The 25,346-nt window shown below is 43.8% G+C and overlaps 2 protein-coding genes across 2 annotated transcripts in view; one reads left to right on the top strand and one right to left on the bottom strand.

The window, feature by feature from the left end:
• Window positions 1–25,346, top strand: part of FGFBP1 (fibroblast growth factor binding protein 1) — a 43,007-nt gene that overhangs the window by 15,752 nt on the left and 1,909 nt on the right. The gene's annotated exons all lie outside the window — the stretch shown is intronic.
• Window positions 1,213–24,928, bottom strand: LOC139796152 (ADP-ribosyl cyclase/cyclic ADP-ribose hydrolase 1-like). Its single transcript, XM_071743912.1, has 8 exons — window positions 24,597–24,928; window positions 11,737–11,866; window positions 10,963–11,098; window positions 10,467–10,549; window positions 9,231–9,307; window positions 8,419–8,511; window positions 5,280–5,366; window positions 1,213–2,846 (listed from the first exon to the last, which is right to left on the bottom strand). Exons 1-8 carry the CDS (start codon window positions 24,833–24,835, stop codon window positions 2,765–2,767), a joined length of 927 nt encoding a protein of 308 aa, XP_071600013.1. The 5' UTR covers window positions 24,836–24,928; the 3' UTR covers window positions 1,213–2,764.

The following is a 25,346-nucleotide window of genomic DNA, read 5'->3' on the forward strand; positions in this document are numbered from 1 at the left end:
GTGACAGAGGTTGGCTTTATCAGGTTGAAAGCATATTTTCAAAATCCAACATGTTTCAAACTATATTAAGAAATAAATTTTCCGTGTAGTGGAAAAAAACCCCATCCACATAGGTAATTTTTCATTTTATTTAGTTTTCTGTCAATTTGGGATGCTTTTTATTGGTTTGGGAAGTTGTTTGGTTTATAAACTTCCAGCAGAACAATAGGATTTGGAATTTAGACTTGTCTGGTAGGGCATGTCTGCATGGCATCCCAAATGTGTGCTCAGAGATAAGGAAAAACACTTGCTGGAAATGAGATCCCTCATGTCCTGTGTATGCAGCCCCAGCAGCACAGATCTGAGTGTGTTGGTGGGCCAGATGTACACCTATAGTACATCTGTAGTACTAAATGTCCCAGTGTCCCCATCCCCTTCCTAAGGGCAGGCAGCAGGATGTGGCAGATGGCATCAAACTCTTGGGCTTTGGTCCTGGAAAAAGGGCTGAGGTGTGTCCTGACCATGTCAGAGCCACTGTACATGGGCTGATTCTTCCCCTTTTGCAAGTGTTAAGGAAGAAAAAAGCCAATGAGCCATTAGTGTCTTGCACCCTCTTCCTAGCACATCCACCTGCAAGCCCACATTTGCATTTCCTTACTGTGAATTGTGTTTATTGCAGATTTTCCCTGTAAATAGGTGTCATTTTACAGACCTTTAAAAGAGGAAAAGCTTTTTTTTTCTGGGATGTTCATGCCAACCACATTCATGCCATCCACCTGTGTTGCAAAGCTGCCATTTACTCCAGCAGTGGTGGTGTGCACCTCATTATCAGGTGTGCACCTCAGCTTTCAAAAACAGGGATTTTCCTCTTAGCATTTTGCTACATAAGCACTGATAAAACCAGTCATCTGTCTTAACTAATATGGCTGAGAACAACATATATATATATATATATATATATATATATATATGGATGTCTCTGGTCAAGACAAAGATCCAGGATGTTTAGCTATGTAAAAAAGACTCTGTAAAAAATGGAGGCTGAGGTAGTGAGAGTACAGGCTGGGGAGGACATGCACTGTGACCTTTCTCTGTTTTCCTGTGTGGGTATATATAGAGAGATTCATACAGTGCCTGAGTTTCCGAGTTATTTTTAGGAGGTGGCTTGTTTTCATGTGCAGGATGGGGTGAAGTAGAATGCAAAACTGAAATAACAATGTTTGCCATCAGCAATTTTATCACAGGTCTGAATTTTACTGTGAACATCTTATATGAGAACAGAAGAGGTACAAAAGTGAGCATGAGGACAAGCTCTTTACCTTCAGTCAGCAATAACTTATTTGAAAATATTGGTATGTGTCTGCATTGATGCATGTAAGTGCTTACACAACAGAGTGCAATAAAAAATACGTTTCACATATTGTAAACATCACTGGTGAGGTCTTGGGGGTGGTCCAGCTGTGCTCAGTGCAGGCCCATGTATTACAGAGAAAAGGTTGATCTAGAGATGCTCAAAACTACACCAGCTTGTGTAGCTCCATCAAGATGCTTCACACTCTGGGTAGCCACAAAAACATCCAGCACCATAACCCTCTGGGGCCATGGGAACCTCCCACTGCCTCCTGGGTTGGCAATTGCTGGTTGTGCTGGCACTACATCACCTCAGGCCATATCTGCACCAAAGCCTGCTCTGGTCTCCTAGTGCCAAAGTCACTGCAGCCGTGGCCACAACCTGATCTTTGTTTTGTTCTGAACACTCCACTTGACCAGGCATGAGGCCAGCAAAACAGAAATCAAAGGAAATCAGTGAACCCTGCTCTTTTGGTGCACTACAGCATGTCCCTGCTCATGAATTCATACTCTGCAAGGCATCACCTTTCAGCTCAGGAGCTGAAGTCAAGAGAGACTCCTTATTGTGGCAACCTTCTGATGTTTGTCTTCCAGTGGGTGGCCAAGCTGTGGCCTCAGGGATCTTATATGAAAACTGGATGGCTTACACTTGCTGCTATATTAAGAAGAAAATGTAATCTGACCTGCAGTAGAGTTTTAATGGGGCTGCCTGAGTCAGTCTTCCTATTTTTTCTCCCCAGCTACATGCTTGACATGATCTTACAGATGCTGGCAGCCTTCTGGGTGGTTTCTGGTCTTTCCTTGGCTCAGCCCAGCCATTTCCCTACCAGCCACTTCCTGTGATACCCATTAAAAGGTAAGAAAATGCTCTGTCTCTTCCATCACTTCCTTTATCTGTTTAGAGGTGCCAGAGTCTTACATGGGAGAAACATGGGAGAAAAACACTGGGAAGCAGAGAGGGGTTAGCATGCTCCAGCCATCCCACAGAATTATTTAGGTTGGAAAAGACCTTTAAGATCACTGAGTCCAACCCATCCAGCCTCCCAGCAGGGAAGAAACTGAGCACGGATCCAGGCAAGTTCTGCCTCCATGGAAAGTCTCTTTCTTTTTTGTGCTCTCCCAGAGGGAATCCCTGCTCTGAGCCTCTGGGCACAAGAGGAGCTGTGCAGGAAGGAGCACACCAGTGCAAAGCATCTTCCTCAACCACTGAAGGTGGCCCTGGTCCCTCTGAAACAACCTCTGTGTGCCTGTGTGTAGAGAAATCACATCTAAAATCCCATCTCCTGCTGCTCAGCTGTTAGTAGCACAGCAAGGATTTCTGGTTCTGGGCTCTGTCCCCACCACACTGCTATTTATCACTCTAAGCTATGCAGCCACATCTTTTCCTGCTCTATATACAAATAATCAGCATCTCCAGAGCACGGAGCCCTCGGTGTCAGGGGGCTGGGGTGGGGTTGGTGCAGAGCCTGCAGTCCGTGTGCTCAGGGCTATGCACACACTGGAGGAGCTGGACTGGCCTGAAAAAAAGAGAGAAAACCAAAGAAGTGCTTAGTATTCCCTTGGCCAGTAGGACAGAATAAAAACCCCCAGTTACTAAATGCAAAGAGAAAGTCAAAGTACATCTGTGCTTATCGAGAGGATGACTTTTACTTAGGGATAATTATTTTTTATTAGCTCGCTGCAGAAAGATAACTTTGATGTTTATAGGGGTTAGGGAAAAAAAGGAGTATGAGAGAAAGGAGGGTGGGAGCTCATGGCATGTCAGCTATGTGTGATAAAAGTTTTCACAAGAGAGGGCAGCGATAGGGCAAGGGGTAATAGATTCAGACTGGAAGAGGGGGGATTTAGGTTAAACATTAGGAAAAAATTCTTCACCATGAGGGTGGTAAGATACTGGAATAGGTTGCCTAGGGAAGTTGTTGATGCCCCTTCCCTGGAAGTGTTCAAATCCAGGTTGGATGGGGCTTGGAGCAACCTGGGCTGGTGGGAGGTGTCCCTGCCCATGCAGGGGGGTTGGATCTTGATGATCTTGAAAACCCAAGCTATTGAAAACCCTTGAAACCCAAACTATTCTGTGATTTTAGGATTCTAAGATCTCTTGCACTCACTGCAGAGCTGCTGCCATGCTGGACTTCACCATCTTGCTTCACCCTACTGCTACAAGGTAAAGCTGTTCCTAACATTCCCAGTGAACACAAGAGGAAAATTTTTCACTCTGGGGCCAGTCAGATATTGGAAGGGTCTCCCAGGGGAAGTGGTGGATTCCCCCACTTTGGAAAGTTACAAGTCTCAGCTCAACAGGGTGCTGAGACACCTCACAAACAATAATATCAGAATGAGTGGACCAGATAATCCTTGAGGTCCCTTCCAACCTGACCTTCTGTCATTCTATGATTCTAACAATGTCAGATATTATTAGATTTATTTTTTTTTTTTTTAGCTAGAAGTACATCCAGTGAATCGATTTTTTTATTTACTTCTGGAAAACACTACTGGCACTGACAAAAGCAAGAGGAAATTATCAGCATCAATTCCTATGTGGCATGAAAAGCCAGATGCTCAGCTGATACAGACCCACATGGTTCTGTCTGAAATGACTTTAAGGAGTGAAGCTCACTCACACAGCCTATCCTGAAGAGCTTTACTGCACACTTGAATTGCTTATTTCATTAATGTGCTCTATATAACAGAGGAGAATTGTCTGTGTTGCTCCCCACAGTGGTTTTTTGCCTCTCAGTTGAGCTCTGACAAAAAGCCCTGATTGTTATTGTATGTTAAGAAGTGAGTTGTGAGCCACAGCAATGAGCATCTCAGGAGCTCTTCAGGATGTGATGGGTTTCCCCATGTGCTGAGCCACAAGGGGCCTCAGATACTGCATATTTCCCCTTCCTCCCTGGCCCTTCAGCTTATTTCATCACAGACTGAAACAATTTGTACCTATTCATGTTCCTGGAAGTGTTGGCTAAAGCTGCAGTTGCCCAGAGAGAAACAAGTCAATGAACATCACCATTTGGCAGATTTATGCACCACACCACTGTTAATTTTTTCACCGTGTGCAGTGTACCCTTTAATCAGGGTTAGCAATACCTAAACAGGAATATATTGCTCTGCCCTCAAGATTAAAATCCTTGATAAGGTATTAAGGTATTAAAATCCTTGACAAGGTATTTGTCTCCTTTGCAGAGCATCTTTTCCTTATCGAAAAATAATGCTACAAACTTGGTAGTTTATAGAAGTGTCCCAGTGTGAGTCCTTCAGGCTGAAAAATTGCTCCCAACAGATAAGGTATGATTAATATTGAACCCTTGCTGGTTTTTCTAATGTCACTAAAGAACACTTCTGCCCTCTGTGGAGGTCTCTGAACCCACACAGAAGGATAAGGGGTCTCAGGCTTTTGTTTGCTCCTCAGAAAGCAGATAAAGACTTGAGCCAAGCCAGAACTTGGGTTGTTCTGTTTCCTGGACTCCTGTTTTTATTGCCACTCAGTGGGGAAATATAATAATTAATAATACTTATCATGTCTCATGCCTCTCTCTGTCACAAAGCAGCTGGATAGAGAGTCAGCTCAAACCACAGAGAAGGAAATAAGGACCATCCTTGGCATCCTGCATTGCCTGCAGGAAAGCTGCCTATTTGGCTGTGGTTATTGTAGGGAAAAACCCCTAAAAGGACAAAAGCCTGTTGAGAGAGGCTGGATTCCTCCTACCCTGAAGGGAAATGAACATGTGCAGGGATGGTGACCAGGAGTGTGGGCAGAGAGCAACCCAATGTCAGGGCTGCAGCACCAAGGGAGGCTCCTAAAAAACTCAGGGCCCCATTGAAGATGTGATGGAGTGAGAGGGGAGACTGCTCTAACCTGCTGTAAACCAGGAAACAGATTCAAAATCAAGAGGGAGATAAAATATTAGTTTTATGTTAGCAAACTGTCACCAAGACAAGCAGGGGATTACCTGTAGTTGTCTTCACAGGTGATCTTAAAGTTTCTCTCTTCTAAGATGGTTTTTAACCTCTTAATGGAATGACCTGAACAGGATTCACTGGAAAGAAAACATTTTTTGTTACTTAAGTTCCTGGTGTGTACAAGAAGCTCAGCTAATAAATTCCACACTGTGTTGCTTTGCTTTATTTCAGGTAAGATTCTTTAAAAGTTTTTTTTTGTTTGTTTGGTTGGGTTTTTTTGTTGTTTGTTTTTTTTTTTTAATTGTGCTGTAAAGTCCATTGGATTGTGGAGTTTTGGCTACCACTGGGCCTTTGCTGGTAGGGAGTCTGTGATGTTCAACTGTGAATCTTGCACAAGAACTTTGTGCAGGAAATTATCTGGAGGAAAAGCCTCAGTTCCATTCACAGCTCAGTGTGCTCCAGAGCTGCTTCAGAGCCACCTCCATCCGCAGCAAGGTGATATAAAGCTCTTTCAAATTTGTGGAAGGACAAAGTGACCAAGTCCTCTGTGTGATGAGGATGGGCCAGTCATGAGAAACAGCAGCAAAGACCCAGGTAGGACATAAAATAAGAAGAAGCAGATAAAAAAATGGGAGGAAGCAGGTTATGAACAACTCCATTCTGACTCAGCCTGGGGCTGCTATTAATTTATTTTGACAAGGAGCTGTTTTGACTGCTTTCACGTTGGCAGGAGCCCTAACTTGTGTGTTTTTCTTCCATCCAGCTAATGCTTTCTTGAAGCATGTAGCAATGCCATACCTTTGAGATCTTTATCTCCATGCTTAATTTGCTTGAAATTTGCCCCAAAGCTGTAGTGAGAGGATTGACAATGCCACAGACAGAGAAAAAAACTGAAAAAACCTTTAACCTGGGGATAAAAATCATCTCCTGCTCCAGAGGATAGGACACACATCAGGGCAACAATACTGAAGCAAATCCAGCTCCTGACATATGGCACTAGTGGAAAGCAGAGCCAGCTCCTCTTTGCTCACAAGACTTACCAGATGTTATCAGTGATTCAACATGGGCTACAAATCAGAAGATGAAAGGAATACATATTATTGGAGCTACCCTTCCTCTTTCTCCTTGGAAAAAAGTAGAAAATAAAAAGGAAAGTGCTGGGAGGTTGGCACAGGAGGAGGATGTGTCAAGAAGTCTGGCAGGGCACCAGGTTTTTGAAGTAGCTGATAAGGAGGCACATGATGACTTTCCTGATGCTGGGAAATATTGAGAGAAAGGATCAAGTGCCATGTCTGGGGGTACTCAGGGGCACATTGCCTGATGGCATTTTCTTTAGCAAACCTCCCTGCAGTGGGCCACAAGAACTCTGAGCACAGGACAGATGTGAGCTGTGGTAGAGATGTCAGCTTGTATGGAAAGGAGAGATTTCTAGGTTTCTGGGCAAGGGGAGAGGTTGGGAGATCATAGAATCATAGAATCATAGAATTGGCTGGGTTGGAAGGGACCTCAGAGATCATCAAGTCCAACCCTTGATCCACTCCCGCTGCAGTTCCCAGCCCATGGCACTGAGTGCCACATCCAGGCTCTTTTGAAATATCTCCAGGGATGGAGAATCCACCCCTTCCCTGGGCAGCCCATTCCAATGGCTGATCACCCTCTCTGGAAAGAAATTCTTTCTCATGTCCAACCTAAACCTCCCCTGGCACAACTTGAGACCTCTTGTGCCCTCTTGTCTTGCTGAGAGTTGCCTGGGAAAAGAGCCCAACCCCCCCCTGGCTCCAACCTCCTTTCAGGGAGTTGGAGAGAGTGATGAGGTCTCCCCTGAGCCTCCTCTTCTCCAGCCTCAACATCCCCAGCTCCCTCAGCCCTTCCTCACAGGACTTGTGCTGGATCCCTTCCCAGCCTCCTTGCTCTTCTCTGGACCTGCTCCAGCACCTCAATCTCCTTCCTGAGCTGAGGGGCCCAGAACTGGACACAGGACTCAAGCTGTGGCCTCCCCAGGGCTGAGCACAGGGGCAGAATCCCTTCCCTGGACCTGCTGGCCACGCTGTTCCTGATACAGGCCAGGATGCCATTGGCCTTCTTGGCTACCTGGGCACACTGCTGGCTCCTGTTCAGCTTCCTGTCAATCCATCTCCAAGGTCCCTTTCTGCCTGGCTGCTCTCAGCCACTCTGTGCCCAGCCTGGAGCTCCCCATGGGGTTGTTGTGGCCAAAGTGCATGGCAGATGGGAGCATGGAGATGCATGGGAGATGGGAGATGGAGCATTGCAGAGGGAGAAGCTGTCTGAGCAAGGGTCTCTGTTGGACTCATACTTATTCTTGAGTTGCACTGCATCACCACAGCCTGATTCCTGACCCACAGCATCACAGCTGCTGCCACTGGTGTCTGGGGTCCTTAGGGACAGGAGAAAACTTGGCAGTGCTTTGTAACCATGGGAACCTCAGGGATGGATCTGAAGATAAGGTTAAAGACATTGAGCTTCAGTGCTTGAAATGTGACAGCTCTGCAAGGGAATGTGAATGGACTGAGAAAGGTCACTCAGGAAGGCTCAGGTGTGAGCCACGATCACTGCCCTGGTATCAGTAATTCCATCAGTTCTTATTAAAAAATCACAGAGTAGTTTAGGTTGGAAGGGACTGCCTGAGCTCATCTAGTCCAACCAATACAGGCTGCCAGTTGAGTTTTGAGTGTGCTCACAGATGGAGACCCCACAGCCTCCCTGGGAAACTTGTTTGAGCATTGGAAATTATCTTGTCAAAAATGGTTCTGGTAATCAGAATGATACTGTTCCTGTGGAAAAACATTTTCCAGCTGTTCAGCCTGGCAAACATAGCCTGATATGTGACTTCAGTGCTGCATCCATAATAAGAGCCTGCAGAGAGAGCTCAGAAGGGCTGGGAGGAACTTAAAGGACCCAAGACCTCTTGAAAGCAAAGAAAACGTCATTGTGACTTTGCTATAACTGTTCAGCACTAGCTACAAAAAAACCCCAGAAAACCAAACCAAAAAAACACCCCCAAAAAACAAAAAACCAAACCAAAACAAACCAAACCCCCAAAAAAACCCCACCAAAAAAAACCCACCAAAAAAAAAACCCCAAAACCCAACACTAAAAATACTTGTCAGAGCTGAGCTACCCTGGCTGCCTTCTCCACATCATCCATCCCTTAGTCCTGGGGTGCCTTACCTTTGAGGTCCACCAATGTCATGCATGACCCAAATGTGTACTGCAGAGACTTTATCTGGATTTAGGTTAAAGATCTCAATGCTGCCAAAGATGCTGCAAGAATGGGACATGAAAAAGCAAAACATTCTTAGTTAGCTAAGTCAGATGTACCAAGTATGTTCCTCAAATACGAGTTAGAGCTGCTATTGTTCTCAGTGAAAAAAATGTTTTCTTGCCAATGGATTTTCAGACCACTTAGTTACCTTCTGATAAAAGATTTTCTCCCCATTTTTATTTCAGTTTCGAAAGAACTTTTGCAGCTGGCTTCAGACTGAAACAAGCTGAAGTTTTTCCATCTCTAGTGCCTTTTCTCCTGTTTGGATTATTGGCTACTGTTTTGGTTCAAGGGGAATGAGCACTGCTGTTCTCCCCACCAACATCTTCTTAATTTTTCAATATTATTCAAGACTGCACTTCAGATGGGTAACCCAAGGAAGCAGTGTCTGGAGGGGGAAAATCAAGTCAGCTCTATGAGCAGTCAGAAATTTGTCATTGATGTGAATATAATATAATGTATAAATCTAGATTAAATGTAATTTAAAGTGACTTTGTGCAGTGATAGCATCCTGGACTTCCTAGCCACATGCACTCAGGAGGATTTACATTGCAGTCACAGTGTAGAAGGAGTTAAGTGATTCACCTCTTCAAGAAATGGTTTAGACCTCTCCAGGAGCTCTCTGAAATCCCTTTTGCACTGGGATTTTACTGGCGAAGCCCTGTTCACCAGCATGCAACCCCACAGAAACATGGATGGCAGTGAGCTGGGTAAATACCTGCTGTTTCTGAAAGCTCCAGCTTCTACTGATCCATTGAGCATCACCTGGACCACACCACATGCTGCTTCTGCAAACTGAACAAAACAAATGGACACTATATTCTGACACTACATGAAGTCCCATGTTAGTAGAAATTCCTGTAGCTTCTTTAATGTCATCAGAAACGTTGGAACTGATGACTGAGATTTGGCCAATATTTTAACAGGATATGTCATGCAGAAAAGCCTCTAGAGGCTGTGGCAAAAGTGTTGTACAGCAGGGAAATTTGACTGGATGTAACTTTCTCAAGTAATAAGCATGACTTTTAGTATATATTACATTTCTTTGGACTAGAAAGCTTGCAGTTGAGCAAATCTGATTATGGTGGTTTAGCCCTCCCAGACTCTGGAATGAAGGGATTATCGAGTACATCAAAACAGTTTTGAGCTTGGAAAAGTTTATATACACTACTTTACCCACAAAACCAATCATTTTATGGTAAGTAGGCTTCTTCTTACACACAGGAAAGCTGAAACATATAGCAATGCTTGTGTTCCACCTGGAAAGTCATCTACTAATAGTCATGTTGAGGGTGAAGTCTTGAGAGACATCAAATCAAGCTGATACAGGAGAGCAGCTTTTTTTTTTTCTTTTTCTTTTCTGGAAGATTTGTTCTGTAAAATGATGCTTGAACACAACCAGGACATCTTGGCTTTACTTGGACTAGCAGGGTCTCATTCATGTGACAGGAGCTGGCATGTGTCTATGGGTGGGGACATCCCAGGATCCCTGCCAGATGCCATGGTGGGAGGATGTGCTGGAAAGGTGCAAGGGGGCTCCCATCTGTCTGGCAAACTTCCCTGGCATTTTGGGCACTGCTCCTGATATAAGCATGCTAAAATGGATTTTTACATGAACCTTTATTCCTATTGTTTAATTATGGTGGTGATTATTGTTATTTGAAGTATTATTTTCAAAGTTCCAGCTGTCTGCCAAGTGGCATTCAAGACACAGTTTCTGCCCACAAATAGGAATGGCTGAACTTCAGTGGCATTGAGTTTTGTACAGAAAGTAAAATACCTTGGAAATACAAATTTCCACAAACATTATTTTTAGCACTCAAAGCTAAAGCTCATGTGAATTTTCACTATTCCATATTTTAAGCCCAATCTGCAAAATCCCATTTTTGGCAGTGTCAGGAACTTAGTGCCTTCCTGCATTCTTGGATTTGGGGAGATTTACTCCAGATCTTACCATCTTGGATGCCATTTTCCAGAAGACAGAGCTAGGGTTGCTCTCACATTCACTTCGTTTTGGACAAGACTCATAGTTGATTCCTGAGAAGAAATGACATTTATAGAATAGCTAAGGTCAGAGTCAATATTGTTGCAATGTTAATATGGCTTTGAGAGCTGATTAATGATGGGAAAAAGATTTGCCATTTGCTACCAAAGCAAGAAGGTTATTTGTGGAAAAGACAAAAAAAGAGGAAAATTAATTTGCATGTGCATTAGTCCAAGCAGCAACTTGGTTTTTTACTAAGAGCTAAAGTTATGGTTTTTAATTCACCTGAGAAATATTATATTCAGTTTTCCCTAAAATGGGAAAGAAATATGGTTAAGGCTTTAAAGTAAATGACAAGAAAAGAATAGATGAAAATTAGTGTGTTTAGGTCTAGCTATAGAAGAGGAAAGAGCAATCTGGAATTCCAGGGTTCATATTTGTTTTGCAAATAAATAGCACTTATTACCTGGGTCCGAGGGGTCTCCACACCATGAAACCCTATCAGCCATGTAACCCAACAAAGTGTCCTCCAAGGTGAGGAAATTCTGGTTGGATTTTGTGTAACGATGGACGAGGTCATTTGTCTTGCTCCAAAACAGGGACTGTGAAATAAGGTACAACATCTGATAAGTGATATTTATAGTGGAGCTGGTCAGGAAATTTTCCTGGAGAAAAAGCTTTAACGATAACAAAGGAGTTTTAGTTTTTATTGAAATGCTGTAAGTCACATTAGTGGATCAGTTCTTATTTCTGCACCCCATGTTCCCACTTCCAAAATCTTTTGGGGTGTTTTTTTTTGATGGAAATGGACACGTTCAGCCTCTGAAGCATTTTGAAAGAAAGGCTTTGGCTGCTTCTCATAGGATATAGACCTAATCTGTTGTGTGCTTTTGAACTGTGTGATTTTTGGAAGCAGTATTCCTCTAACAGCATGATAGGATGCTCCTCACAGAGCTGTGTGCTCAGGAAACAGGGACATCCCTGTCACTTTACCAGAACAACCACTGTCTTGATGTTTGAGCCAAACCTGGGGATGTTCTCCAGGGACAGAGAATAACCAAGGTCACTGAGGTCCAAAGGTGAAAATGCTGTTGCAGCAAGAGCCAAATATCCTTATCAACCTACAGACACCCCTATGGACCAGTCCATAATCTGAGTCCATAGGAGACATCACCCCAAGGACAGACATGAATCCCACAGCATCCCTCCTCAGACAGCCCCCCAGGCATTGTGCTGTTACCTTGTTACAGGGGATGGGGTGACTTCCTAGCTCCATTAAAGGCTGATAATCTTCTGTTGTGATATTACAGGGATTCTTGTACATGAAGGCATGCTTCAATGTTTCCCATATTTTTAGGCAATCCTTATCTCTGCCAAAAGATTGAAACATAGTGAATTAGTATTTCTGAGGATTTATCACTGAGAAAGTATCTCCTGTTATGGTGAAACACTATGGATCAGATTTTAAAAGAGTTCTAACTATGCTCAGGCACCAAAATACACTTGTCCATTACAAAAAAAAGAGGATCTTCTGGAAGTTGAGTATAAACTGAGGAATAAGCAGTTCTAAAGCATCATTAGGGCAACTGGGCTGGTGAAGGGACTCGAGCACAGATCCTATGAGGAGAGGCTGAGGGAGCTGGGGGTGTTGAGGCTGGAGAAGAGGAGGCTCAGAGGAGACCTCATCACTCTCTACAACTCCCTGAAAGGAGGTTGGAGCCAGGGGGGGGTTGGACTCTTTTCCCAGGCAACTCTCAGCAAGACAAGAGGGCATGGGCTGAAGTTGTGCCAGGGGAGGTTTAGGTTGGACATTAGAAAGAATTTCTTTCCAGAGAGGGTGATCAGACATTGGAATGGGCTGCCCAGGGAAGGGGTGGATTCTCCATCCCTGGAGATATTTCAAAAGAGCCTGGATGTGGCACTCAGTGCCATGGGCTGGGAACTGCAGCGGGAGGGGATCAAGGGTTGGACTTGATGAGCTCTGAGGTCCCTTCCAACCCAGCCCATTCTATGATTCTAGGATTCTCTCTCTCCTGCATTTTAAATTACCGAGAACTGCAATATCTGAATGCCCTTTATGCTTAGAGCAGAGCTGATACCACATGGCCAGCAGATCTAGTTTCATGATTATTCAAACCAGATCATAAGAAGCAATTGTGGCAGAATTTAGCTTGAACAATCTAGAAGTATAGCTGAAAGACACTACATCCTTAGGTAGAGTGAGCTAAGTATATGCCCATGTGTCTCCCTGTAGAATGTTTGACCCTACAGAAATAATATCTTTAAAAAAAACCGGAGGTCTGGATGTTTTGGACCTGATTTACTTTCCTTTACATGCTGCTTTGCAGCTATTGACTTTACTGGAGCAGCAACTGATTTGTACAGGTATGACCAAGATCCAGATCAAGATGCTTGGTCTCCAATGTTGGTTTTTTTTTTTCAATCTTCATTTGTTGCTCCACCCTGTAACAGGACCTGACCTTTTTGCTCCCAGGGCCATGAGTCAGAGGAATTCCACTACATTTACTGGGGGGAACTGCTTCATGCCATGGCACAGCCCTAGTACCCCAGCCTACACTTGTTGCTTCAGATGTTGCTTCACCAGGCAAGGATATAAAGCACATCTCTGCTGATGGAATCAGGGCTCCTTTCCTACTACCTGGAGGAAATCTGTTGCACAGTGCTGGCAAGCACTTGGATCTCTGTACTGAAATAATAATACCTTGCTTCCTTCCTGCAGCTGCAGCCTATAATGATGATGGGGACAGCTCAGTACTTCTTGGAGTAATGACTAAAAAATTCCTTAAGATAATTAATAGTTATTGTCTGTCTAGTGTGTGCTTTGAAGGCTGTCCCCCATGGGTGCAGCGTTTCCCCCATCCTTCTCTTCCCTGTTCTTATGCAAATTTTAAAAGCTGAGTGCATTTTCCTGCTGTCTGTGTGTCTGAATGGAGCTGCTCAGACTGCTTGGGACTCAGCCACTGCTGCTTCCCTGTTTGCAGTCATCTCCCAGTGTGTTCCCACTACAAACCATTTGAGGAATGGACTTGGTCTTGTGTGGAGCAGCTGCTGACTTCCAAGTAGGATAAATAAAAGCAGCAGTGATCGATTAGGATGTGACAGACACACATCCTCAGGTTTGTTGCCAGTGGGTACTTCAGTAACATGGGGGATGTGGCATTTGCTTACTCTTAAAATTAGTCCTCCAGGGGATTAGGAAACCAAATTCATTGAGGATTTTAAAATATTTCACAAATTAAACTTCACTACAGCTGTGTGATCCCAGTCCTACTACTGAGTGTGTTCATGCCTTCTGCTGGGTGCTCATTTGAGCACCACAGGGAATGCCTCCATCAGCCACACAACTGGGGCTTGGACCAGTATCATACTGGGAAGGACCAGGCAACCCCCATACAATGTCCCTGGCTTGCCTTCCCTGCTGCCATTATTCTTGCAGGAACAAACCCAACTCATAATGTACATGACATTGGTTACTGGGAGGTCACTGGGACCTCTGGAGGTCCCAGCTTCTCCCAGTCCTCCTGGGTGAAGGGTCTGTGGACGATGTGCCCTCATCTCCCATTGCTGGGGAAGATTTTTTTTTTATATATATGAAACCTTTATGAAGGTTATATGAACCTTTTTTTTGTTTATATGGACACCCTTTTTGTTTACATGAACCAAATTTACCTCCAGATAAGCAATTAGTAATAACAATGATGATTTTTAACTGGGCTTTTGCCTTTTACCCAGGAACCTAAATGCATTTTGAGTCACTGTGGAAATAAGAAGCCAAAGTGCAGATGCTGCAGTCATTGCTTTGCTGTGGTTCTGTCATGCCAGGGAGTTTTACTGAGCAGAATTTAGCTTGGGTGTATTAAATTTTCTCCTGAAGGAGCTTGTTTCTGGCTGCAAACTGTGTAAGGAACCCCCAGAGACCATCCTCCCACCTTCAGCACTTAATTTAGAGAACTGGAAGGGGTAAATAACTCTCCCTGCAACACTGAATTACAACCTGACCACAGTGAATCAGCCCAAAGAGAGGGCTCCTGCTGATGTAGGGGTGACATTACAGGATGGGCAGCAGTCCCCTTTGCTTTGCATCATAAAGAGAATTTGTAGGGCTTGGCTGTGAGCATGGGTACATCTCAAAGAGATTTATATGTCTCTCAGTTTCCAATCTGTCAAAGCATTTGCTCTCCTGGCAGGGCTTTTTTTTATTTTTAAATTTTTTTTAAGTTATTCCTGCTATCTTTTATATAGAACATCTTATATATAACAGTCTTAAAACAGCTACAGCTGACAGATGATCACCAGGTCATTTATCTTTTCACATTGCAAAGTTTTTTAAGCTTGGCCTTAAAAGACAAAATATTTTTCAAGGTATCATATCCTTTTTTTTTTTTTTTTTTTTTTCCCATAGCAGAGACAGAAGTGACAGGCACAGCACAAAGAAGTTTTGCTGCTGTGGACTCAAGACATGGCCATGAGAAGCCACAACCACCCAGGGGACTCATGATCCTGCTGTCTTGGCAAAAAAAAAGCACCAGTTTTCCAGCATTTCAAGCTCAGCCCTTGATGTTGTGCATGGATGTCACTTCTGTCTGAGAGAAGAAGGATTTATCCATCATCCTAGCAGAGGATTGTTGGGTGGGTTGTAGGGTTCAGCCTTCCAATGTGTGAAGCTTTTCTCCAGCTGGTAACTGGTGTGGTGCTTCTGGTTGTACCACAGAGAAGGATGCTGAGGCACGAAGATGGGCTTTGGTAGAAACTGGGCAATTTTAACCTTAAGTTAGAAATCAAAGTACACATTTCAGTGTAAAAAAATCACATTAAAAAGCTAAGCAGTATTTAGTTTTCACTGCCCTCACCTATCACTGCGTGTGTTTTTACAACTGAACCAAAAAAATTCACTGGTTTGCAATGGGAAAGTTGTTTTCTCTGATGAAATTCACATCTCAAAGAGATTAACCAGTCACATAGAGCTGTGACTCTGGTTGATGTATGAAAAAATAAGCAGTGAGAAGACTTTTTAAGACATGTTAGAGACAGACCACTCTTTCCAGCCTCACTGTTGAGGCAGACACTTTTAATAAAGTTTCACCTGCCCCTTTTCCAAGAAAATATTTGTGTGCAGCATCCAACTCACAGGAAGCAGAGGAAAGGGCTCTGTGCCTCCTGAAAACAATGTGAGAAGTTTGCTGGCACTTGGTATGCTAAAAACATTCCAGCAAGAAGAGTTTCAGGTTGAAACAAGCACACCTGCCCTGCCAAAAATATGCCTGAGAAAAGAACTGTACTCTTAAAGCTGTTCCCAGCTTCTTTTGGGGAAATTGGGAGTCACAGGATGGGCTCATTCTTTTTTCTCTGTTGGTTTACAGGAAGGAGGGGGAGAAAATGATCACCAGTTTTCCAGTTAATTAAATTTATCTAATTCAGATCCAGGAGCCCATGGTGAATATGGTTATGTACCACGCTGCTGTGGGGCTCATGTGGTCTTCTTTGGGTTTTGTTTGTATGTTTTTGAGTTGCCTACACACAGAGCACCATATCTGCAATCTCATATCTTTATTCCTAGTGGAGTTCTTCCTCTGAGGCTGACTTTGTTTATGCTGAAATACTTAAGGCCTTTTATTCTGCTACAGAATCTGAAATTCAGTGGCATACAAAATGAATGTATTCTAATTTTGTTTAATTTTTTCAAACTTTTTTTTTTTAAGTGAATAGTGGCAAATGTGAAATAATAACTAACAGACTAGAAGGAACACTGTGAAAGCTGCTGCAAATTCAGGAACTGAACACATCAGCCTTTCTCTGGAAAGGACTGCAGAACTTCCCTGATGCTACTTCAGTGGCCAATATCTTGTTTTCACTTCAGCACTGGGCTGACATAAGATACTAAAAACATCTCAAAAGGGGCAGCATCCCCAGTTGAAGCTGATTTAATTGGTATAATATACACTGCAAAGCATATCCAGCATTTGTCATTACATTAGGGTAGGGGTTGCATTTTCCAATGAATTTGAGTATTTCTATCAATTCACCATTTTTAAGAACAGCACATTAATCTATCAAATGTAAGCTGGGGCCAAGAATATTTCCATTAGCAGCTATCCTGGCAGCCAAGCTTTAATGTGTGTATTAGAAAAACTTCAGCATCATGATCTCAAATGTACATTGGTCTGGCTAACCTTGAAAGAGCATCCTTTGACTTGAAGGAAGAGGATGGCATCAAGCTACCTGAGAAACCACTATTGATACAGGTTTGTTTTTTTTTTTTTCTTCTAATTTTAATTTTTTCTTCTAATTTGAACTCCATAATTTTATTTTATTTTTCTTTAACTGGACATGACAGAGCAAATTCATCCCCAACTGAAATCGATTTAATTCATATACCAAGGATGAGCTTCAGCCCTGAAGATTTCATTTACACCCCAGACAATGTCTTGTTTTCAGTTCAGCACCAGACATTGGATGCTCAAAACTCCTTCAGAAGGGCAGCATTTCCCTGGGCTGTGTTCCCTCTAGTTTTTTACTCAAAAATTTGAGAGACATACTTCAACTGCAGGACCCACTCTAAATTTCCAAGCAAAAATGACTTCCAGGCTTTGTTCTGGAGAGCTCAGTCAACTCTGCCCATTATTGCTCAAATCACTCTGCCAGGCAAAGACATTTCCCTGGTGAGATGTGGTCTCCTTGAAGTTGACAGCAGCTTTTCCAAGGTCCTGAATTTTTTTTCTAAAATATGAAATTGTCTTAAGGCCACGATGGGGTTTTAATTGTGGCCTCTGTGATGAGGCTGTGAAGCTGGAGGTAGAATCAATCCCCAGAGCCCTTTCTGTACCTGGCCTTTGCAGGGACCAAACCCCACCACCAGCTGCAATTTGTAAAAAAATCCCCTGCTCATTTGCTACCACCCTTAGCCAAAATAGTAATGCAGATAGATAGGCACCTAAGAGCTCAGAAATCTGAATCTTTAAAAAGTCAGTGAGAAAACTCTGGTTATAACAAAGTTCCACAAAGGCATAAAACCAGCTCAGACCCAGGTAGGAGCCTAAGGCATCATCTTCACCTGTGGAAGGGCAGATGCTGGAGCAGCAGATTGCCTGTCAATGAATCTAAATGGAGCAGCAGTCTTACTAACAGCCCCATCTTAGCCTGCATGAGAGTTTATCTGCTTCTTTTAGGTACATTTTGATGGGCTTTATGCAGTGCTGCAATTTATACATCCATATTCAACTCTTTTTTTCATGCCAGCTTATGAGTAGCTATGTCTCGATATTGTGAAAAAAACATTTATGCAGTAATTTGAAGGGGAAGCCCTCTATAGCCTAGAATCCTTTTTCTACTTTTTCACTCTAAATATTTCATTGTTTTTATTTTATTTTTTTAATTTTCCTTCTGCTGACCAGATCTTCTTGCCATGTCTCACTGCTGCTCAGGAGTGGCTTTTTTGGGGAGCTGTGGCCAAGCCCCACCCCTGGCGTCTGGAATTGGGATTTCTCTGTGGTCAACTCCACCAGGAGGTGGGAGAGGATGAACACAAGGAAAACGCTGCCATCTGGTGGGAGAAGGGAATTTTGGGGATCAGTAGCTGAGAACAACCCCAAAGGTGTGAAGTTCTTGGGTGATGATGGCCCCATCCATGTCCAGGGGGACTGAGCCAGAAAATGGGTCGGGTCATAGGGCAGAGCTGCTCTGTGCTCCTTATCCTAGCATCTCCCAGCAGGAATCTTGGTGCTAAAAATCAGCCCCAAGTGAGTGAAGAGAGGTCAGCCAACACACTGGCATCACTGAGGGCTTGAGGAGACTGCTGCCTGATAACAGAGAGGGGAAAAATGACCCTGGGAAAGGATGAAGGGAAAAAAAAAAAATCATGTAAGATCTGTCAATCTCAATGTCTTCAATGAGCACCAGCCTCTCACTACCCACTTAGTTTAATTATTGCAGAGTGCCTGCCACTGTAACATTCATGAGAACTGACTCGTTTTCAATATGAGAATGACATTGTTGGATTTTTTTGGCAGGATTTTTTTGGATGTATTGCTCTCTGATAATGAAATAGTTCAAAAGCCAGTAAAGAAAGCATTGGGGATAGAGACAGAGATCCAAAACTCTGCCTCAGAGACAGATGACTTCTGGAAAAATTGCCTGGAGGCAAATCAATTGAATTCCCATCAGAGGTGAGGAGGAGTCTAAAGGTCTGGGAAAAGGAGTACAAGGTGAGATTTCTGCTGGGTGCACTTCAACCCCTTTATCATCTTTTTGGCACTTCCCTAGACATGCTCCAAATATGTCAGTGACTCCTTTGTACTGGGGGAGCAAAACTGGACCCAGAACTCTAAATGTGTAGGGGAATGGATGATGATGATCACCTCCCAAGCCACCACTGACCTTTGCCACAAGGGCACATTGGTGGCTGATGCTCAGCTGCCCTGCAGGACCCCACATCCTTCCCTACAGACAGAGACTGCAAATAAAGCCTTTTTTTTTTTTTTTTCCCCTCTGAAACCAAAAGAGATGGTGCAACAGTTGTAAAAACTCAATTATTTCAGTACACGTATTTTTAGAAATAAAAAAGCTAAATGCTTTTGCAGCTTGATGTATATGGAATTGAGCAGCTTTAGAAGTCTGCAGTGCACTCTATAGGGCTGCTATTGCATTGCAATTAGGTAGTAACCCCATACTCAATTCTTTGTCTCATCCAAGGTATATTTTTGTTATGAAACTCCAAATCTCAAATAAGTTGGAGCAAATTAAGCTAAAATTTTTGTGACACTGAAACAAATCGTGGCTGTTGTTCAGTGCCCTGCTTGGTGTTAACAATCAGTGAATACAAGGAAATTACATTAAAAATGCTTAGCAAAGCATGGAGACAAACTGGAAAAGTGAGCATACAACAAATCCCAGCTTTCTTTCTGGAAGAAATCATGCTGAGAAGGCAGCAGTATCTCACACAAAGTCATGTTCTGTATGTTCTTTCTGACAAAATGTTTCTCCCTCTCCACAGGCTGCAGAGGAATGGAAAATACCAACTTCTAATAAATTCCATGGAACTATAAACTGTTAAAATTTGTTACAAATGGAATTTCCTTAGTAGGAAAACAACACTAGCAGCTCCAATTGTGCTCAAGGGGTAAATCTAGGTATGTGTCCCTACAAAGTTGTGTGAGCAATGTATTGAAGTTCCACACTTTGCATCTTCATCTCTGGGTTTCTGCACTGCTTACTCTTCAAATCATAGAATCATCATGGCTGGAAAGGACCCTCAAGATCATTGAGTCCAACCATCAGTCCTACACCACCTTAACCACTAAATCATCTCCCAAAGTGCCATATCTACCTTTTTTTTTTTTTTTTTTTTTAATAGCTCCAGGGATGGTGAATCCATCACCCCTCTGGCCAACCTGTTCCAATAGTCAGATGCATAGGGATTGCTGTGCCTGAGAGTCACACATAGAATCATAGATTCATAGAATTGGCTGGGTTGGAAGGAACCTCAGAGATCATCAAGTCCTTGATCCACTGCTGCTGCAGTTCCCAGCCCATGGCACTGAGTGCCACATCCAGGCTCTTTTGAAATATCTCCAGGGATGGAGAATCCACCACTTCTCTGGGCAGCCCATTCCAATGTCTGATCACCCTCTCTGGAAAGAAATTCTTTCTAATATCCAACATAAACCTCCCCTGGCACAACTTGAGACCTCTTGTGCCCTCTTGTCTTGCTGAGAGTTGCCTGGGAAAAGAGCCCAACCCCCCCCTGGCTCCAACCTCCTTTCAGGGAGTTGTAGAGAGTGATGAGGTCTCCCCTGAACCTCCTCTTCTCCAGGCTGAACACCCCCAGCTCCCTCAGCCTCTCCTCATAGGATCTGTGCTCGAGTCCCTTCACCAGCCCAGTTGCCTCCTTTGGACCTGCTCCAGCACCTCAATCTCCTTCCTGAGCTGAGGGGCCCAGAACTGGACACAGGACTCGAGGTGTGGCCTCACCAGTGCATGTTACTGAGCTGGCTCCCTGTCTGTATTCCTTGGTGCTCTCACTGACAGATATTTTCAAATTGTAGGTGCTTGCAAGCAAGCTCAGCTCAGCTTGGGGGAGGCAGAGACTGAGAAGTGCCTGAAGATCTGAGGGGGAAGTATAATCATTATCTGGGAATTAAAACACTCTTGAGCTGCAAATATAAGTTTATTTCTAAATAAAAAAAAACCCAACTAACCAGCCAAACAACAACAACAACAAAAATAATAATAATTAAAAACAAACAAACAAAAAAACCAGCAGTATTTGTATTTTGGGGATCAATAACTATGATTTTCTTTCAGATACTGTGTCGTCCCCTCTCCTCCCCAAGGTCACAAAGTGCCAATCCTATCTGACCTGAGCCTGTGGATTCAGACATGGTGAAGAGGACAATTAAAGCAGTTAACTTTGTAGCAACAGGTTTCATGCCACATCACTCATCACCTGTTCCTCTCTAGCAATCATCAACCTGCAAAACCAGAAAAAAAATCCTCCAAGTAATGGGTGAGGGATTGGGTAAGCAAAACTGGTCGTGCCCAGCACTGCTCTGAATCACAGAATGGTTTGGGTTGGAAGGGACCTTAAAGCTCATCCAGTCCCAACCCCTGCATGGACAGGGACACCTCCCACCAGCCCAGGTTGCTCCAAGCCATCCAACCTGGACTTGAACACTGCCAGGGATGGGGCAGCCACAGCTTCTTCAGGCATCCTGTGCTAAGGTCTCACTGCCATCACACTAAAGAATTTCTTCACATAAGCTAAATCTACCCTCTTTCAGTTTAAAACCATTCCCCCTTGTTTTCTGTCAACATGCCCTTGGAAAAAGCCTCTCCTCAGGTTTCCTGAAGCCCTTTCAGGCACTGGAAGGATGCTGTAAGATCTCCCTGGAGCTTTTTCTTCTCCAGGCTGAACAACCCCAACTCTCCCATCCTCTCCTCCCAGCAGAGATGCTTCAGCCCTCTGATCACCTGGAACTGGGAACCCCATCTCGCTTCCCTCCTCTGATGGGAGGAGGGATCAATTCTTGGGAACTGCAGCCTGCATTTCATGGAAACGGGAGCCTGGGACTTGGGAGTGTTCTTTTAGCCACAAGAGGGAGTTCACGTAAATGGGAAAAGTGAAGGCGAAACGATTTGAGGTCAAATCCCTCCTTTTAACCCCAATTGCCTTTGGCCTTTATTCAGACAATACAACACGTCCTAAAAGGCCACGGCTGGTGAGCATGGGATTTTTGCAAGATGAGTAACAGCAGAACAAACAAGTTTTGTTAATATTGGAAAAATAATAAGAAGAAACAAATTAAAACTACTGATCTGTGACAAATTTGCTTCAGCTCTGCCTTCTGGCAGCAGCCAGTGTTTTCCAGGAAACCCAAAAAGAAATACAATTCTTTAATATCTGTATCTAGATGTGCAACCGAGTGTGCAAGGAATGAAACCCCTACAACCTGCTTGCATTTTCCCCCTAAAAAATAGAGAAAATATTGAAAATGCATATTTTGAAGCATTTGGGATTTCCTGCTTGTGTCTTTGGCACAATGACAGTTCTGTACAGGAAGATTAACCCAGGGAACTGTATCTGCACAAATGATAAGAGTCACCCAGCCAGCAGCAGAAATTAAACCCAGGATTGTATTGCACACAGGCAGTGAAACAGAATTATTACCAGCAGGTGCTCTATGCAGTATCTTCAGCAAGCAGGTTCAATACAGAGCTTGAACATCTTGATGCTAAAGCACTCTAAAATACAGTTAATAGCCACATTAACTACTGCAGGAGAATAAATGGTAATTTAAAAAAAAAATAAAAATATTAGTGTCGAAGCTGGAACCTAGTGGCTTTGCTAACAATATGAAGAAATGCAAGTTTGCTGAAAGCAGAGCTTTCCAAACAAACACATGGGATGATGTAAGATTAAAGGGCAAAAACAGACTAAGGACAAATTTATGAGAAAATTAGAAGATTTCTGACCAAGGCAGTGAAGTTCCCATGGTGAGAGTATTGGCAACAAGAATCCCACCTGAGCACAGGACACAGTTTGCTCCACTCACAATCCTGCCCAAGTTCCTGCAGCTCCCTGTTCCTACAGTACAGCCAAGATCTCAAATGATGTAAGATCCAAGGGCCTACATTAGTGATGGAAGAGCAAAAAAGCACAGGATGAAAGATCCAGGGCTCTCTGAGGTGTCCTAAAGGCACTCACTTTATCATCAGAAAGTCTCAGCCACAGAGGTGCTTTGGTTACACTGAGCTCAGCAGGGTCAGAAAGAAGGAATCTCAGGTTGGATTCCCAGAAAATCACCTACATTTAATTCTCTGTTCAGGATCCTCCTAAATTGAATATTTCAGGTACAGGTAAAAGAATGGATTTAGGGTTTTTTTTCCTTTTTCAGTGCTCTCTCTCTCAGATAAATTTGCCTCTTAAATAAAATAAAACAAAGCAAAAACAGTTCCTGCTGTACCAAAGTAATTTCATCTGCAAGAAAGTGAGCTGACAGCCAGGGAGCCATTAAACACTGTTAGATTATGAATAGTATGAAGTGTTATGTGTAGCAAAAACAACCTTTTTAGAAAACTTGCAATTATGTGTTTGTGAGGTGTTAAAAAATTGCCCTCGAAGGAATTGATTAAACAAATATTCCCAGGTCAGATTCAGACTGTGCTGTGGACGAACACATCCACATAATTAACTTGACATATATTCACACAAAAGTGCTTTTCACATCTTCAGTACCCCAATCTGAACACAACAATCATAAGTCAAAAAGGCTGCTAGGTTTAAAATCATTTTGGATTTAAATATTCAGTGTATACTTCCTCAATAAATTGATGTGTGCTTTTAGAAACCTGCACATGATTTTGCTTCAGGAGCTTTTAAATTTTAATTGTAAGAAAAAAACCTTCCCTTCATTAAACCCACTTAGGTGTTTCATGGGAGGTGCAAACTTCACTCTCTGCACTCAGGCCATGATTTTCCATTTGCCCATTTCCCTTCAAATGCTGCAAATCAGCTTTTTTCATACAGCACTGGACATTCAAGGCTGAGAGAAACCCAAATGCACTCAAAATATGTACATTCTTCTTTCCATCAGCTCAACATCAGGAGAGGTGGAAACTGTCTTTTCTTATGACAAAAACCATCCATGTGGCCAGGGTGCAGGACTGCTCAGCCTGAGTCTGAGCTGGAGATGCCTGCCAGAGGGTTACTGAGGACATAAAACCAAGGGGCTTGTGGACATAAAACCACAGAAGTGATGGGTTGGTCCCAGCTAAGAGTCTCTGACTGTTCTGGATCCTATTCTGGATCCTTTCTTGGGGAACTGAGTGTCCCCAGTACCTGCAGGGGACCTGGGGCTCTCCTTATACTACACTCTGCTTTTTCCTGAGGGTCCAGGCACCAGAAAATCAGCTCTCAGCCCCAATATGCTACTGCAAACCTGGGTTCAAGTCACTACTGTGATGGGCTGAGCAGAGCCCAGCACTGGGTGAAGGTTTTGTCTGGGACTGTCCATGCTGGCACTGCCACCCATCTGTCCCCCTCTCTGTGCAAGCTGCAAAGCTCATTGCAAAGTCCTCCCCACATGATAAAAACATCTGCTTTGGTTAACCCCAAGATATTTCTCAATGCTCTTCTAACATTTCTGTCCTTCTTGTAAATCTCTGCTTTTCCTTTCCCTCCCTCCTCTGTAGTTCTGGTTACAGTGTCACACGCTACAGGATTTTTGGCAGAGTGGCTTTACAGCCTTCACCTCCACGCACTCAAACCTGTTAGCATTTATTTTAGCTGGCTTTAAGGAAGTGGCAAAATGTTATTTATGGTTGACCTTTGACCTAGGATTAGTATCAATTACACTGGGTCTGCAGGCAGCCTCCTTAAAAAAAAAAAAAAAAAAAAAAAAAAAAAAAAAAAAAAGCCAGTTGGGCACAAGTGGTCTGAGTTTGATTTTTTTTTTTTTTTTACAGATCAAGGGCCATACTCCCCAGCTTCCTCCCTGCCACAAACCTGATGGTATCACCGCACCAGGTGATCCCCATCCCTTTCCACTCGCTGCACCTGGTGCACATACCAGGACCTCGACTCACCCCAGCTCCGGGTGCCGCGCCAGGACGTAGTTGTAGCATCTTCCCAAGATGACCTCTTGCAGGTTCTTCGTGGTCCCTCTGTCCTTCCACTTCAGCATTTGAGGGCTGTCCCCTTGCTTCCCGTGAGTCAGGAGGGTGGCCAGCACGACGGCGACAACCAGGGCGACCAGCAGGACCACCATCCCCAGCAGAAGGACGGTTCTCTGCCGGCTGCGGGCAGAACCCTGCTGGAAAGGCATCCTACCGGGGCTGCCTGAAGAGCAGCAGCAACTGCTCACCCAGCCCAAAGGCAAAATAACATTCTAATAACACCCTAGAGTGTCACCCAGCACCTCCCCCCCCGCCGCCCCCAGCCCAGCCCCGGGAGGACGGGCTGAAACCCCCCCCCCCCCCCCCTCCGGCCTCTGCCCTGCTCCGAGGTGGGGGGGGACGGACCGGGACCGCTTCCCACCGTCCCGTTCCCATGGGGCTGGAGCCAGTTCAATCGTTGTGAAAGCCCAGGAATAGGTTTTAGGAGCTGGGCAAGAGGAAGCCTTCTCTTTCTGTTTGCTTTCTGCTCGGCAGAAAGTTCAAGTTTGCAAAGTTCTCAGCGCTATCTCCCGAAAGGGAATTTCAGGAAATAAGTTGTAAATACCCCCCCCACCACCACCCCAAAGAGAGTTTGTCCCCACTGAGGAGACAGTGCTCCAGCTAACCCGGGAATAAAAACTGTATTCAAATGACCCCGGTCTGTCTTCACTCAATAAATTG

Source organism: Heliangelus exortis, chromosome 4 (genome assembly GCF_036169615.1).
Source record: "Heliangelus exortis chromosome 4, bHelExo1.hap1, whole genome shotgun sequence".
Taxonomy (NCBI): Eukaryota; Metazoa; Chordata; class Aves; order Apodiformes; family Trochilidae; genus Heliangelus; species Heliangelus exortis.

Coding starts and splice junctions, on each gene's coding strand:
- LOC139796152 (XM_071743912.1), bottom strand. CDS start 24,835: ATGCCTTTCCAGCAGGGTTCTGCCCGCAGCCGGCAGAGAACCGTCCTT. Junction 9,308..10,466: donor GGAAAATGGCATCCAAGATG/GTAAGATCTGGA, acceptor TGTTTTGTTCAG/TTTGCAGAAGCAGCATGTGG. Junction 2,847..5,279: donor ACCTGTGAAGACAACTACAG/GTAATCCCCTGC, acceptor TCTTTTTTTCAG/GCCAGTCCAGCTCCTCCAGT.